The sequence below is a fragment of the Oncorhynchus kisutch genome, linkage group LG15, assembly GCF_002021735.2.
Source record: "Oncorhynchus kisutch isolate 150728-3 linkage group LG15, Okis_V2, whole genome shotgun sequence".
Classification (NCBI taxonomy): domain Eukaryota; kingdom Metazoa; phylum Chordata; class Actinopteri; order Salmoniformes; family Salmonidae; genus Oncorhynchus; species Oncorhynchus kisutch.
Window position 1 is genome coordinate 62,237,230 of NC_034188.2, and position 14,221 is coordinate 62,251,450.

Here is a 14,221-nt window from a genome sequence, read left to right on the forward strand (position 1 = left end):
CACTGGTTTTCTTTTGTCTTAAAAGCAAAGTGTACTTGTGTTTATGGTTAGCCATTTACAATCTGTTTTATTGTGTAGGAAACTGATTTTGCTGTCATTGGCTGTTGTTCACCCTTCCCCTGCTGTTCATTATTTTGAATGTTGTTTTGTTTTGTTTTGGAAAGCAATAGAAAAAATATTTTAAAAAATAATAATCTGCCAACACCTGGGGACAGACAGGAAGTCACATGACCAGAGGTCAAAGGTTAGAGAGGAAATAAATCAAAACAAAGAACAGATTTACAACAGCTGTGGAACAGTAACAGGACCTGGTGATGAATATTGGACTTGGAGAGTTTATAAGAAGGTTCTAAATGGCCGTGGTTTCATACAGCATACAGTTGAGTCTACAGTGGTTAGAGTGTTGGGCCAGTAACCAAAAGGTTGCTGGATCGAATCCAAGAGCTGACAAGGTAAAAATCTGTCATTCTGCCCCTGAGCAAGGCAGTTAACCCACTGTTCCCCGGGCACCAAAGACGTGGATGTCGATTATGGCAGGCCCCCGCACCTCTCTGATTCAGAGGGGTTGGGTTAAATGCAGAAGACACATTTCAGTTGAATGCATTCAGTTGTACAACTAACTAGGTATCCTCCCTTTCCCTTTCCCTTTATATACTCAACTGGGAAACACACTGCAGTATAGGCATAGGAACAGACAGTCACCTCTCAGAACTACCTCAGCAGCACTGAAACTATCCAGATCTCTACCGTCTGAACTTAGAGCGTTTTCTAGCCCACAATCTCACACCACCTATAGCCAAGCATAATGCAGGCGTGTTTGTGAGTGTCTGCGTGCACCAGTGTGTGCACACTCATTAGTGTACCTACCTGTATGATAGGGAAATGATATCCCTGTGCCTCTCGTATGTAGGCTACATAGTTCTGCAGCTGGAAGCGTGGCAGGTTGTCATTGACGTCCTGAAGGATCAGGTTGACCGCCATGAAGGAACTGGAGGATGCAGTTTCAGCCTTCACCACTAGGCGGAGTCTAGGGGTCTCCTCATAGTCCAGCCCCATGGAGCTCTGTACCCAGATCTCACCTGGTTAGAACAATAACAAGGACAGATCTCACCTGGTTAGAACAATTACAAGGACAGATCTCACCTGGTTAGAACAATTACAAGGACAGATCTCACCTGGTTAGAACAATAACAAGGACAGATCTCACCTGGTTAGAACAATAACAAAGGGTCTGAGAACCAATTGGACAATGGATATTCATTATATGCCTCAGGGATGTAGAGTGTAAACACACATAAAGAGTTTTTTTACACACCTTTTTCATACAGTGAATCTAAAAAAAAGTGTTTTACGCATTTTTTGTCAACATGGGTTTTTATGTAATTCCCCACCCCAGTGGCTTACCAGTGGAGGAGCTGATTCCAAAGGAGTGTAGGGTGTTGCCGCTGAAGATGCTGTAACTGATCCCACTACGGGATCCATCAGGGTACTGGGCCTGAGTCTGCACCACAGCGGTACCTGGAGGAGGACAACACACACCTCACTATCACCCTGTGTTCTATACACACACACCTCACTATCACACTGTGTTCTAAACCAACGCACCTCACTAGCACACTGATTACTTACATTATACACACCTCAGACTCACAACTAAATATATATATATTATTATAAACTGGGTGTTTCGAACCCTGAATGCTGATTGGCTGACAGCCGTGGTAAATCAAACCGTATACCACGGGTATGACAAAACATTTATTTTTACTGCTCTAATTATGTTGGTAACCAGTTTATAATAGCAATAAGGCGCCTCTGGGGTTTGTGATATATGGCCAATATACCACGGCTAAGGGCTGAATCCAGGCACTCAGCGTTGTGTTGTGCTTAAAGACAGCCATTAGCCGCGGTATATTGGTCATATACCACACCCCCTCGGAACTTATTGCTTAAATATCACACTCTTTGAATCAAAGAAAAATCCCCTGTTCCTACCTTTGGCGGCGTTCTCCTGCAGGCTGACGTCTCTAGCGTGGCGTGAGAAGCGGATCCCCCTGTAGGTCTGTTCTCTGATGTAGATGACCACCACCCCTAGAGAGGACTGAGCTGGGCTTCCCTGGTCCATAGCCTCTACAATCAGAGTCCTCTGGCCCTGGGTCAGTCCCTGCAGCTTCTCTGTAGCCTGGGATGAAATAATTAATTAATTAATGAAAATGATTTTTGTCTTAAGTCTCCCTAAGCAAGCCATCCCTTAAGTGGGTATTTGACACAAATACCCTGATGAATAACGTAACAACACCTGGATGTCCCCGGTCAGAGAGTTGATGGTGAAGCCCCAGACAGGGCTGGCGAAGCGGTAGAACAGTGAGCCGTTGGCCCCAAAATCCCGGTCCTCCGCCCGCATGGTGGACAGGACGCGATGGGAGGAGACACTGGAGAAGAAGAAGAAGAACATGGATGTCCAACTAAAAGTTGTCTTCTGCTTTTATTCAAACCCCTCTGAAAGACACATGCAGACGGAGGCTTGGAGCATAGGGCAGGCATACTACGATGCCCGTTGAGCAGTTTAGGGGTTACGTGCCTTGTTCAAGGGCACAGCAGTAGGGGATGGCATCTAAGACACACAACAGCAAGTGATGGCATCTAAGACACACAACAGCAAGTGATGGCATCTAAGACACACAACAGCAAGTGATGGCATCTAAGACACACAACAGCAAGTGATGGCATCTAAGACGCACAACAGCAAGTGATGGCATCAAAGACACACAACAGCAAGTGATGGCATCTAAGACACACAACAGCAAGTGATGGCATCTAAGACACACAACAGCAAGTGATGGCATCTAAGACACACAACAGTAAGTGATGGCATCTAAGACGCACAACAGCAAGTGATGGCATCTAAGACACACAACAGCAAGTGATGGCATCTAAGACACACAACAGCAAGTGATGGCATCTAAGACACACAACAGCAAGTGATGGCATCTAAGACACACAACAGCAAGTGATGGCATCTAAGACACACAACAGCAAGTGATGGCATCTAAGACACACAACAGCAAGTGATGGCATCTAAGACACACAACAGCAAGTGATGGCATCTAAGACACACAACAGCAAGTGATGGCATCTAAGACACACAACAGCAAGTGATGGCATCTAAGACACACAACAGCAAGTGATGGCATCTAAGACACACAACAGCAAGTGATGGCATCTAAGACACACAACAGCAAGTGATGGCATCTAAGACACACAACAGCAAGTGATGGCATCAAAGACACACAACAGCAAGTGATGGCATCTAAGACACACAACAGCAAGTGATGGCATCTAAGACACACAACAGCAAGTGATGGCATCTAAGACACACAACAGCAAGTGATGGCATCTAAGACACACAACAGCAAGTGATGGCATCTAAGACACACAACAGTAAGTGATGGCATCTAAGACGCACAACAGCAAGTGATGGCATCTAAGACACACAACAGCAAGTGATGGCATCTAAGACACACAACAGCAAGTGATGGCATCTAAGACACACAACAGCAAGTGATGGCATCTAAGACACACAACAGCAAGTGATGGCATCTAAGACACACAACAGCAAGTGATGGCATCTAAGACACACAACAGCAAGTGATGGCATCTAAGACGCACAACAGCAAGTGATGGCATCTAAGACGCACAACAGCAAGTGATGGCATCTAAGACACACAACAGCAAGTGATGGCATCTAAGACACACAACAGCAAGTGATGGCATCTAAGACGCACAACAGTAAGTGATGGCATCTAAGACACACAACAGCAAGTGATGGCATCTAAGACGCACAACAGCAAGTGATGGCATCTAAGACACACAACAGCAAGTGATGGCATCTAAGACACACAACAGCAAGTGATGGCATCTAAGACACACAACAGCAAGTGATGGCATCTAAGACACACAACAGCAAGTGATGGCATCTAAGACACACAACAGCAAGTGATGGCATCTAAGACACACAACAGCAAGTGATGGCATCTAAGACGCACAACAGCAAGTGATGGCATCTAAGACGCACAACAGCAAGTGATGGCATCTAAGACACACAACAGCAAGTGATGGCATCTAAGACACACAACAGCAAGTGATGGCATCTAAGACGCACAACAGTAAGTGATGGCATCTAAGACACACAACAGCAAGTGATGGCATCTAAGACACACAACAGCAAGTGATGGCATCTAAGACACACAACAGTAAGTGATGGCATCTAAGACACACAACAGCAAGTGATGGCATCTAAGACACACAACAGCAAGTGATGGCATCTAAGACACACAACAGCAAGTGATGGCATCTAAGACACACAACAGCAAGTGATGGCATCTAAGACACACAACAGCAAGTGATGGCATGCCAGCAACACTTTTTATAAATGTTTTATTTAAATAACAACAAAGAAGACATATGAAAGACAAAACTGTACAGATAAACCTTCCAGATGCCAGCCCAGTCCAACCCAGATTCTAACCTGTCGGACATGGGATTTGAATCAGCAAACTTCCTGCCTTTGTCCTGCATCGCTAAGCTCCTGGCTACCTACCTGGAGGCTGAGATGTTGATGACGAGGGGGTCCTGGATGAAGAATGGAGCGTTGTCGTTCACGTCCTGTACATACACGGTGACCGTGGCGGTGGAGTTGCGAGGGCTGGCGGGGGACGAGTCTATGGCGCAGACATCGAAAGTGTACAACGTGGTTCGTTCCCGGTCGAGCGGAGCGGCGGTGATGACATGTCCCGTGTGCTGGTCGATGATGAACATTCCCTGGGAGCCACGCGACAGGAAGTACAGCACCTGGCATTAGAACAGATTACAGTAGATTAGATTACAAAAAGTAACATCACTTTTAAGGCTTAGTGAGGCCTTCATTAACCCTTTGAATGTCTAGAAAGATGGCTTCCATTTGTTGACAAAATGGCAAAAGTGTTATGCTACATTTGGCAAATGTTCAGGGGGCTCAGGAGACATAGGTCTCTAGTCAAAGGTGGTACACTATGTAGGGACTAGGGTGCCATTTGGGACGCAGCCTATGAGTTCAGTCTGTGTACCTGGCTGTTAGACCCTTGGTCCAGGTCAGTAGCAGAGACCTCCAGCACCAGGGAGCCAATAGGAACATCCTCAGAGAGGTCAGTGGTGTAGCTGGGGCTGGTGAACTGGGGGCTGTGGTCGTTGACGTCCAGGAGAGTGACCTCTACTGTGGCCGTGCTGCTCAGAGCCGGAGAGCCCCCGTCAAGGGCTGTCACTGTCAGACTGTACCTGGCCCTACGTTCCCTGTCTAGCGGTCTGGAGGTGGAGAGAACACCTGACTTCCTGTCCACACGGAAGTCACCTGACGGGTCGCCCGCTAGAAGACAGAGGGAGAAACAGAGGAGGAAAGAGGAAGAGGGGCAAAAGGGATACACAATATGAAAGGTCAATCTCACAACATTGTGATCAATGGATCAATAGATCAATCAGTCAATTATTAATTCAATTGGATTCCTCTGATGTACAAGTAGTTGGCTCTTACTTGTGATCTTGTAGGTCATCTCTCCGCTGTCCCCAGTGTCCAGGTCAATAGCTCTGAGGGTGAAAAGCTCAACAGCCTCCATGTTCTCAGGCACCTCCAGACTGTAGTACAGTCTACTGAATGCTGGGGCGTTGTCATTCTCATCCAACACCTGGATCTTCACTGCCGCCCGGGCAAAGTTAGGAGGCACGCCACCGTCTCGGGCATACACTGGACAAAAGGGAAGATTAGGAATTAAACAAGGCTTCAGCAGTCTAAAAGAGTTTGTTATGTTTTTATTAACTAAATCATATTGTGTTTCTTAGGGAGATTGTAGACAAACAGAGAGAGCTGGAGAGAAAATAACACCAACATTACCATTGCACCACTGATGTATCCCATAAAAACAGAACTATAAAAACATGGCCAGTTTGGAATGTTGGCTTGTTCATTTATCTCTATTGTAAAGCAGTGTGGCAGGGCTATCGTACCTCTATTGTAAAGCAGTGTGGCAGGGCTATCGTACCTCTATTGTAAAGCAGTGTGGCAGGGCTATCGTACCTCTATTGTAAAGCAGTGTGGCAGGGCTATCGTACCTCTATTGTAAAGCAGTGTGGCAGGGCTATCGTACCTCTATTGTAAAGCAGTGTGGCAGGGCTATCGTACCTCTATTGTAAAGCAGTGTGGCAGGGCTATCGTACCTCTATTGTAAAGCAGTGTGGCAGGGCTATCGTACCTCTATTGTAAAGCAGTGTGGCAGGGCTATCGTACCTCTATTGTAAAGCAGTGTGGCAGGGCTATCGTACCTCTATTGTAAAGCAGTGTGGCAGAGCTATCGTACCTCTATTGTAAAGCAGTGTGGCAGGGCTATCGTACCTCTATTGTAAAGCAGTTTAGGCAGAGCTATCGTACCTCTATTGTAAAGCAGTGTGTTAGGACTATCGTACCTCTAATGTAAAGCAGTGTGGCAGGGCTATCGTACCTCTCCTGGAACCAAAAAGGGTTCTGTCTGGAACCGAAAATGGTTCTCCTATGGGAACAGCTGAAGAACCATTTTGGAACCTCTTTTTTTTTAAATGTACCCCTTTTTCTCCCCAATTTCGTGGTATCCAATTGTTAGTAGCTATCTTGTCTCATCGCTACAACTCCTGTGCGGGCTCGGGAGAGACGAAGTTTGAAAGTCATGCGTCCTCCGATACACAACCCAACCACTGCTTCTTAACACAGCGCACATCCAACCGGGAAGCCAGGCACACCAATGTGTCGGAGGAAACACCGTGCACCTAGCAACCTTGGTTAGCGCGCACTGCGCCCGGCCCGCCACAAGAGTCGCTGGTGCGCGATGAGACAAGGACATCCCTACCGGCCAAGCCCTCCCTAACCCGGACGACGCTAGGCCATTTGTGCTTCGCCCCACGGACCTCCCGGTCATGGCCCGTTACGACAGAGCCTGGGCGCGAACCCAGGAACTCTGATGGCACAGCTGGCGCTGCAGTACAGCGCCCTTAACCACTGTGCCACCCGGGAGGCCCCGGAACCTCTTTTTCTAAGAGTGTGGGTTACTCATATAATGGGACAGTTACCTGTCAGAGTGTACAGTTTTTAGACCTCTCTGTCCAGGGCTTTAACGGTTAGGATTAGGATTAAGGATCAGGGTTAGGGCTAGGAGTTAGGCTGAGGGGTTACGGGTTAAGGGTCAGGGTTAGATGTTATGGTCAGAGCCAGTTACCTGTCAGTGTGTATTGTTCCTGTGCCTCTCTGTCCAGGGCTTTAGTGGTGGTTATAACACCTGTAGCTGGGTGGATGCTAAAACCCTCGTCAGATATGCCTCCATATGTCACCTGGCCGTTGGTACCTGGAGAGAGAGAGAGAGAGAGAGAGAGAAGGAGTATATGAAGTCTAACCCTAATACTATCTGTCAGCAGCCTACACCATCCCCTTGGCCCCTTCTGGATAGGTATTAACACAGTAGTAGGGTGGAGCTTCCATCTTACAGATACCGTTTGCGAACGTAAAAGGGTTAGGGCCAAGGGGATGTGGTAGGGAGAAGGATTGGAGCCGGCTGTGCAAGTCAAATCAACACTTTTCATTTTTTATTTAATTTAAATTTTACCCCTTTTTCTCCCCAATTTCATGGTATCCAATTGTTTAGTAGCTAATATCTTGTCACATCGCTACAACTCCCGTACAGGCTCGGGAGAGACAAAGGTTGAAAGTCATGCCGTCCTCCGATACACAACCCAACCAAGCCGCACTGCTTCTTAACACAGTGCGCATCCAACCCGGAAGCCAGCCGCACCAATGTGTCGGAGGAAACACTGTGCACTTGACAACCTTGGTTAGCGCGCACTGCGCCCGACCCGCCACAGGAGTCGCTGGTGCGCGATGAGGCAAGGATATCCATACCGACAAAGCCCTCCCTAACCCGGACAACGCTGGGCCAATTGTGCGTCGCCCCACGGACCTCCCAGTCGCGGCAGAGCCTGGGCGCGAACCCAGAGTCTCTGGTGGCACAGCTGGCACTGCAGTACAGCGTAATCGACACTTTTCATAGGGTGCTGGGTCCTATTCCATTCAGTCATATTATACTTTGAACCATCTCTACCCCAGGGCACTGAAAACATTCGCAATGTTGTGTTTGCGAAAAAGAAAAAAAAAACGTATTTTTCTCACCAAAAGAGCAAACACAGCAGCATTCCTGTTTTTATTTGTTCGTAGTTGGTTTTGCTGTGTAAGCGGGTGGCTGGGCTGCACGGGCCGGGCGGAGGCTGGTAGATTGTGTGTGTGTGTTGTGTTGTGTGTGTGTGTGATAGCGTGCTAACAGAGAAAGACTCTGGCACCATCACCTTACCCCACTAATCACCCTGGAGAGAAACTTTAAAATCCTTCTGGTTTATGTGCTCTTGACTAACTCCAGGGGAATGTGAACACACACACACACACACACACACACACACACACACACACACACACTCACTCACCGTCCCCCAGCACGGTCTTCAATTAAAACCAACTGTTACTGACGGTGCTGATGATGTGAACATGCATTGAACACATGGAGGATCAACACTTAGAACAAGAGGCTCTGCTAGCTGACACTGAGTTCTATTATTTTAAAGAAACAGTACAGCAAATATGTAGTCTGTCTATATGTGTCTATATGTGCTTGTCAGTGCTGTATACTATGTATGTAACGACGGGATCTCCTGTGTTAGTCTACTGAGCTCAAGCCACTCTCACCTTGGTCCAGGTCGGAGGCCGACACTACCAGAACAGTGGTTCCTGCAGGCTGGTTCTCTGTAATCTGGGCTTGGTACTGGTTCTCCTGGAACCAGGGCACCTGGTCGTTCACGTCGATGACCTGGACAGACAGCAGCTGGCTGGATGAGAGTGCTGGTACCCCGTGGTCCTGGGCCACGATGGTCAGGTTCAACAGGTCCTGATCCTCCCGGTCGATGGCCTTCAGGATAGACAGAGAACCTGGAGGAGAGGAGAGGGGTTAGAGAGAGAGTCTGGGGTGGAGGAGAGGAGAGGGGTTAGAGAGAGAGCTTTGGGTGGAGGAGAGGAGAAGGGTTCGAGAGGGAGTCTGGGGAGGAGGAGAGGAGAGGAGAGGGGTTAGAGAGGGAGCCTGGGGGTGGAGGAGAGAAGAGGGGTTAGAGAGGGAGCCTGGGGGTGGAGGAGAGGGGTTAGAGAGAGAGCCTGGGGGTGGAGGAGAGGAGAGAGTTTAGAGAGGGAGCCTGGGGGTGGAGGAGAGGAGAGGGGTTAGAGAGGAAGCCTGGGGTGGAGGAGAGGAGATGATACAGAGTACAGGATGAAGAGAGATTCTAAGGAGTGGAGAGGGCCTTATGAGCCCTGGTCAAAAGTAGTGAACTTAGCTGGGATGCAGGGTGCTATTTGGGACGCAGACTCAGCCAGTCCCTCTCCCTACCTAGTGTGCAGTCACACCCTTTTAAAAGGTCCCCATGCTCTCTGTCCAGCACAACTCTGCTAGCTTCAACTTCTACTGCTAGCTTCAACTTCTACTGCTAGCTTCAACTTCTACTGCTAGCTTCTACTTCTACTGCTAGCTTCACTTCTCTGCTAGTTTCAACTTTCACCACGAGCTTAAAATTTATCTGCAAGCTTCACAACTCTGCTAGCTTTCCCTGCTATTTAATTTATTTTTATTTTACCTTTATTTTACTAGGCAAGTCAGTTAAGAACAAATTCTTATTTTCAATGACGGCCTGGGAACAGTGGGTTAACTGCCTGTTCAGGGGCAGAACGACAGATTTGTACGTTGTCAGCTCGGGGATTCGAACCTGCAACCTTTCGGTTACTAGTCCAACGCTCTAACCACTAGGCTACCCTGCCACCCCAGCTTCACTTCTCTGCTAGCTTCATCTTTCACCAGTCATTCCTCCCTCTCCGTCGGAGGCCGAGCGTTGCTCCTTGCCAAGGGCTTTACTTACCAACACACACCCACCCACCCTGTCCACCCATTCTGTCCACCCATTCTGTCCACCCAGTCATCTGTGTGTGTGTGGACCTGTTCCCATGAAAGCCTAGACAGAAGCAAAACACCAACAACAAAAAACGTGCAGACTGCTGGGAACCATTAAAGGAGCGATTACAACTGCATGTGTGTGTGACTCAGTCCCTCTTTTGAGACTTTGATAACACCGACACGCACACACTATTTGCCGTTTGGTCTTCTGGGCTTTCCTGTGGTGTGTGAGACACGTTGACCCCGGCTCCACCCCTCCCCCACCAATCAGGAACCAAGGAGCCTCATGGTCGGCCGAGGGGATAAAAACAGGAAGCTGTCAAGATCTATCAGGTGTGTCACAGAGAGAGCGTGGCCATCTTAATATGGTTTCAGTATATATGTGTGTGTGTGTGTGTATATATATGTGTGTATATGTGTGTGTGCGTGCAGGCATGGGTGTGTGTGTGGTGCCCATCTTGAACTGGTTCCAGCCATGCAGGTAGTTAGACAGTATAATGACAGTATAATGACAGTATAATGACAGTTAATATCATGAGTTAATCCTCTGAGCACCTGGTCTGCTCCTGTCCTGTCAAGCGGCCCAGGCCAGGGTCTACGATGACAGGAGAAACGGTCCCATCGCTACACATTCTGTTTTGGTTATATTCCCATTACACCAGCACTACAGGGAGCTGTGTAGGAGAAGCCTACTACAGATCATGGTAACCTTGGATCCTTCTGGGTGGAGGATGGGTGTCTCCTAACTCTATTAGGGGTTCTTTCCCCCTCCTCTGGGCTCAATGGAAATATTAAATCAAACTACTGTGTGTTGAGTTTTCTATGTGGGATTATTTTTTTCATTGTTCTTTTTTATCAACTTGTGTAAGACGACTCTGTTCCCTAGACACATTTGATTAATAGAAGGAACTAATAGAGTGTCTAACATGAGATAAAACAAGGAGAGCAAGGAAACCATTTTTACCTTAGTTCACCCCATCTTCAGAACTGTGACTGTTCTACTCTAATACAACCATGCATATACGTAAGCCAAACAGACCAATTGGAAACATCCAAAATAGGTTTTCCATGTTTCTCTCTTTTTTCTCTCTCTCCCTCTCTCTCTCTCTCCCCTCCTCCTACCCATGTGCTGTTAGTGACCAGGTTTAGGATGGGATCACTGAGGTGTCACAGCGGCTGAAACTATTCCAGCCACTAACTCTGACCATACTAAAGGCTCAGGGGCTAGTTATCTCAGAGCGTACGGCGATCCAAAGAGAATACAACAAACCCAACAACAGAACCAACACCCCCCTCCTCCCTCCTTCTCCTCCCGCCTCACTCTCTCTTTGACTGTTGCGGCTCATTAAAGCATGAATCTGAAATGAGTCAGTGCTGTGCCCTCTCTCCTCCTTTGCTCCCAGGGCCAGGTAATGAGAAGGAGAGGGAAGCCCTAATCTCAGCACAGCACGGCAGGCCTGGTGTGTGTGTGTTTGTGTGTGTGTGTAATCTCAGCACAGCACGGCAGGCCTGGTGTGTGTGTGTTTGTGTGTGTGTGTAATCTCAGCACAGCACGGCAGCCCTGGTGTGTGTGTGTGTAATCTCAGCACAGCACGGCAGGCCTGGTGTGTGTAATCTCAGCACAGCACGGCAGGCCTGGTGTGTGTGTGTTTGTGTGTGTGTGTAATCTCAGCACAGCACGGCAGCCCTGGTGTGTGTGTGTGTAATCTCAGCACAGCACGGCAGGCCTGGTGTGTGTAATCTCAGCACAGCACGGCAGGCCTGGTGTGTGTGTGTTTGTGTGTGTGTGTAATCTCAGCACAGCACGGCAGCCCTGGTGTGTGTGTGTGTAATCTCAGCACAGCACGGCAGGCCTGGTGTGTGTAATCTCAGCACAGCACGGCAGGCCTGGTGTGTGTGTGTTTGTGTGTGTGTGTAATCTCAGCACAGCACGGCAGGCCCGGTGTGTGTGTGTTTGTGTGTGTGTGTAATCTCAGCACAGCACGGCAGGCCTGGTGTGTGTGTGTAATCTCAGCACAGCACGGCAGGCCTGGTGTGTGTGTGTTTGTGTGTGTGTGTAATCTCAGCACAGCACGGCAGGCCTGGTGTGTGTGTGTAATCTCAGCACAGCACGGCAGGCCTGGTGTGTGTGTGTGTGTGTGTGTGTAATCTCAGCACAGCACGCCAGCTGGTGTGTGTGTGTAATCTCAGCACAGCACGGCAGCCCTGGTGTGTGTGTGTAATCTCAGCACAGCACGGCAGGCCTGGTGTGTGTGTGTTTGTGTGTGTGTGTAATCGCAGGACAGCACGACAGACCTGGTGTGTGTGTGTTTGTGTGTGTGTGTAATCGCAGGACAGCACGACAGGCCTGGTGTGTGTGTGTTTGTGTGTGTGTGTAATCGCAGGACAGCACGACAGGCCCGGTGTGTGTGGGTTTGTGTGTGTGTGTAATCTCAGCACAGCACGGCAGGCCTGGTGTGTGTGTGGTTGTGTGTGTGTGTAATCTCAGCACAGCACGGAAGCCCTGCCCGTTGCGTGTCTAGCAGTGTGTGTTTACTGCCAGCCTCTCCTCGCTGTGGCCTTCTGCTGTGGAAAAAGTAGTTAAACTCAGGCCAGATAGCTGGATCGTTACTTACAGCGATGTTATTTGTTACAGCAGTGTTGTTGGTGGTAGAGCTTAGCGCTCAGGTAGACAGGCCTAACCAACGTACCGGGATAACTTCATTAACTGTAATTCGTCTCTCACACGACATCTCTTCACACGTCCCTGTTTATACTGTTTTAAATTTGCTGGGGCCTGATTATAGGTTGAAACTTATGAGACTCTCTCACAGACCCAACCACATGGAAGCTGGGAATGTGGTACCAATGGCCTTCTGACATCACACCATGTGTTTACAGCACAGATGGTAACTACATGATTGTTCTGGTGAGAAAACAATAATGTATGCCAGTGATACCGACCAGGTTTTAACCCGGTTGTCTGTGTGCCACAAGGCTGTGTTATCCAGCTGAGCTAAAGCTTAGGCATTAGCTTGGGGAGCTAACAAAAGTCTTCAGGTCTCAGACTAGGTTACCTTTTCTTTGAGGTTCCAAACCACTTTCATTATACTAGGAGTTGTTTAAATGACCCACCAGTATTAGGGTTGAGGCTGAATGTCCCTCCAGCGTTGCCAGTCTCGATGAAGTAGCTGACCCGTCCGTTCTCCCCCTGGTCGGCATCTCGCGCCACAACGTAGAGAACCACGAAACCCACAGGCTGGTCCTCCATGACGCTAACCGCGGATGGCGAGCTGAACACTGGAGCGTTGTCATTCTCATCTGTCACAAACACCCTCACCGTCACCGAGCCCCAGCGCCGTTGGCTGGCATTCAGGGCGGAGTCTGTTGCCTGGACGACCAGGATAAGGGAGGAAGTGACCTCATGGTCCAGTTCCTGTGCCAGGGTCAGGACGCCAGTGGAAGGGTCAAGCACCAGGAGGTCAGTGAGGTCAGGGTACTGGAACGTAGTAGAATTAAATATAATATTTTTAGTCCAGGGTACTGAAACAGACTAGAATAAATATAACTTTATTAGTCCAGTGTACTGAAACAGAGGAGAAGAGAACATAACTTTATTAATCCATTTGCAGAGATAAATCATTATTCTGCTCTACTCCCTAAACAGCTAGTTTATGGGGTTAGGTGCCTTGCTCAAGGGCACAATGGCAGGAGATGGTCTATTTGCCAGTGATTTCATCTCCAACTTTCACGACCGGTCTGGAATTTGAAACAGCAACGTTCCTGTTACTGATTTGCTTCTCTAACCTGTGGGTCTTAACCCTAACCTCCTAACCCTAACCCCCTAACTAGGGATGCACAATATATTGGTGAAGATATCGGAATCAGACAATATTAGCTAAAAATGCCAATATCAACATCGGCCCGATGTGCAAAAGCGATGTCAAAGCTGACGTGCATAACTATATAACGTAGGGACATGACGTAATGACGCCACGTAAAATGTTGTGCTATATGTGCAACACAGAATTCCTAACCTGGCCCACAATGTCTGCTGAGTGGATCGAGCACTCAACAAGTCCAGCAGTCATTTGAAAGAGTAAGAAAATGTCAGCGAGAAACTCAAAGGCAAAATCCATTAACACCAAGATAATCTAATTTATTGACCTTGACAACCAATAATTCTCTGTCGTGGGTGATGTTTGCATTCG

General features: G+C 48.2%; 1 protein-coding gene across 1 annotated transcript in view; it reads right to left on the minus strand.

Annotated features, from left to right (window-relative positions):
* LOC109904830 (protocadherin-16) overlaps positions 1-14,221 on the minus strand; it is a 184,590-nt gene that overhangs the window by 10,370 nt on the left and 159,999 nt on the right. The window contains exons 13-22 of the mRNA XM_020501959.2: positions 13,146-13,509; positions 8,786-9,025; positions 7,275-7,400; positions 5,567-5,776; positions 5,106-5,401; positions 4,601-4,851; positions 2,300-2,432; positions 1,996-2,182; positions 1,405-1,518; positions 868-1,079 (exon numbers count right to left, since the gene is read on the minus strand). Coding sequence (XP_020357548.2) covers positions 868-1,079; positions 1,405-1,518; positions 1,996-2,182; positions 2,300-2,432; positions 4,601-4,851; positions 5,106-5,401; positions 5,567-5,776; positions 7,275-7,400; positions 8,786-9,025; positions 13,146-13,509 — 2,133 coding nt within the window. The remainder of the gene's footprint in view (positions 1-867; positions 1,080-1,404; positions 1,519-1,995; positions 2,183-2,299; positions 2,433-4,600; positions 4,852-5,105; positions 5,402-5,566; positions 5,777-7,274; positions 7,401-8,785; positions 9,026-13,145; positions 13,510-14,221) is intronic.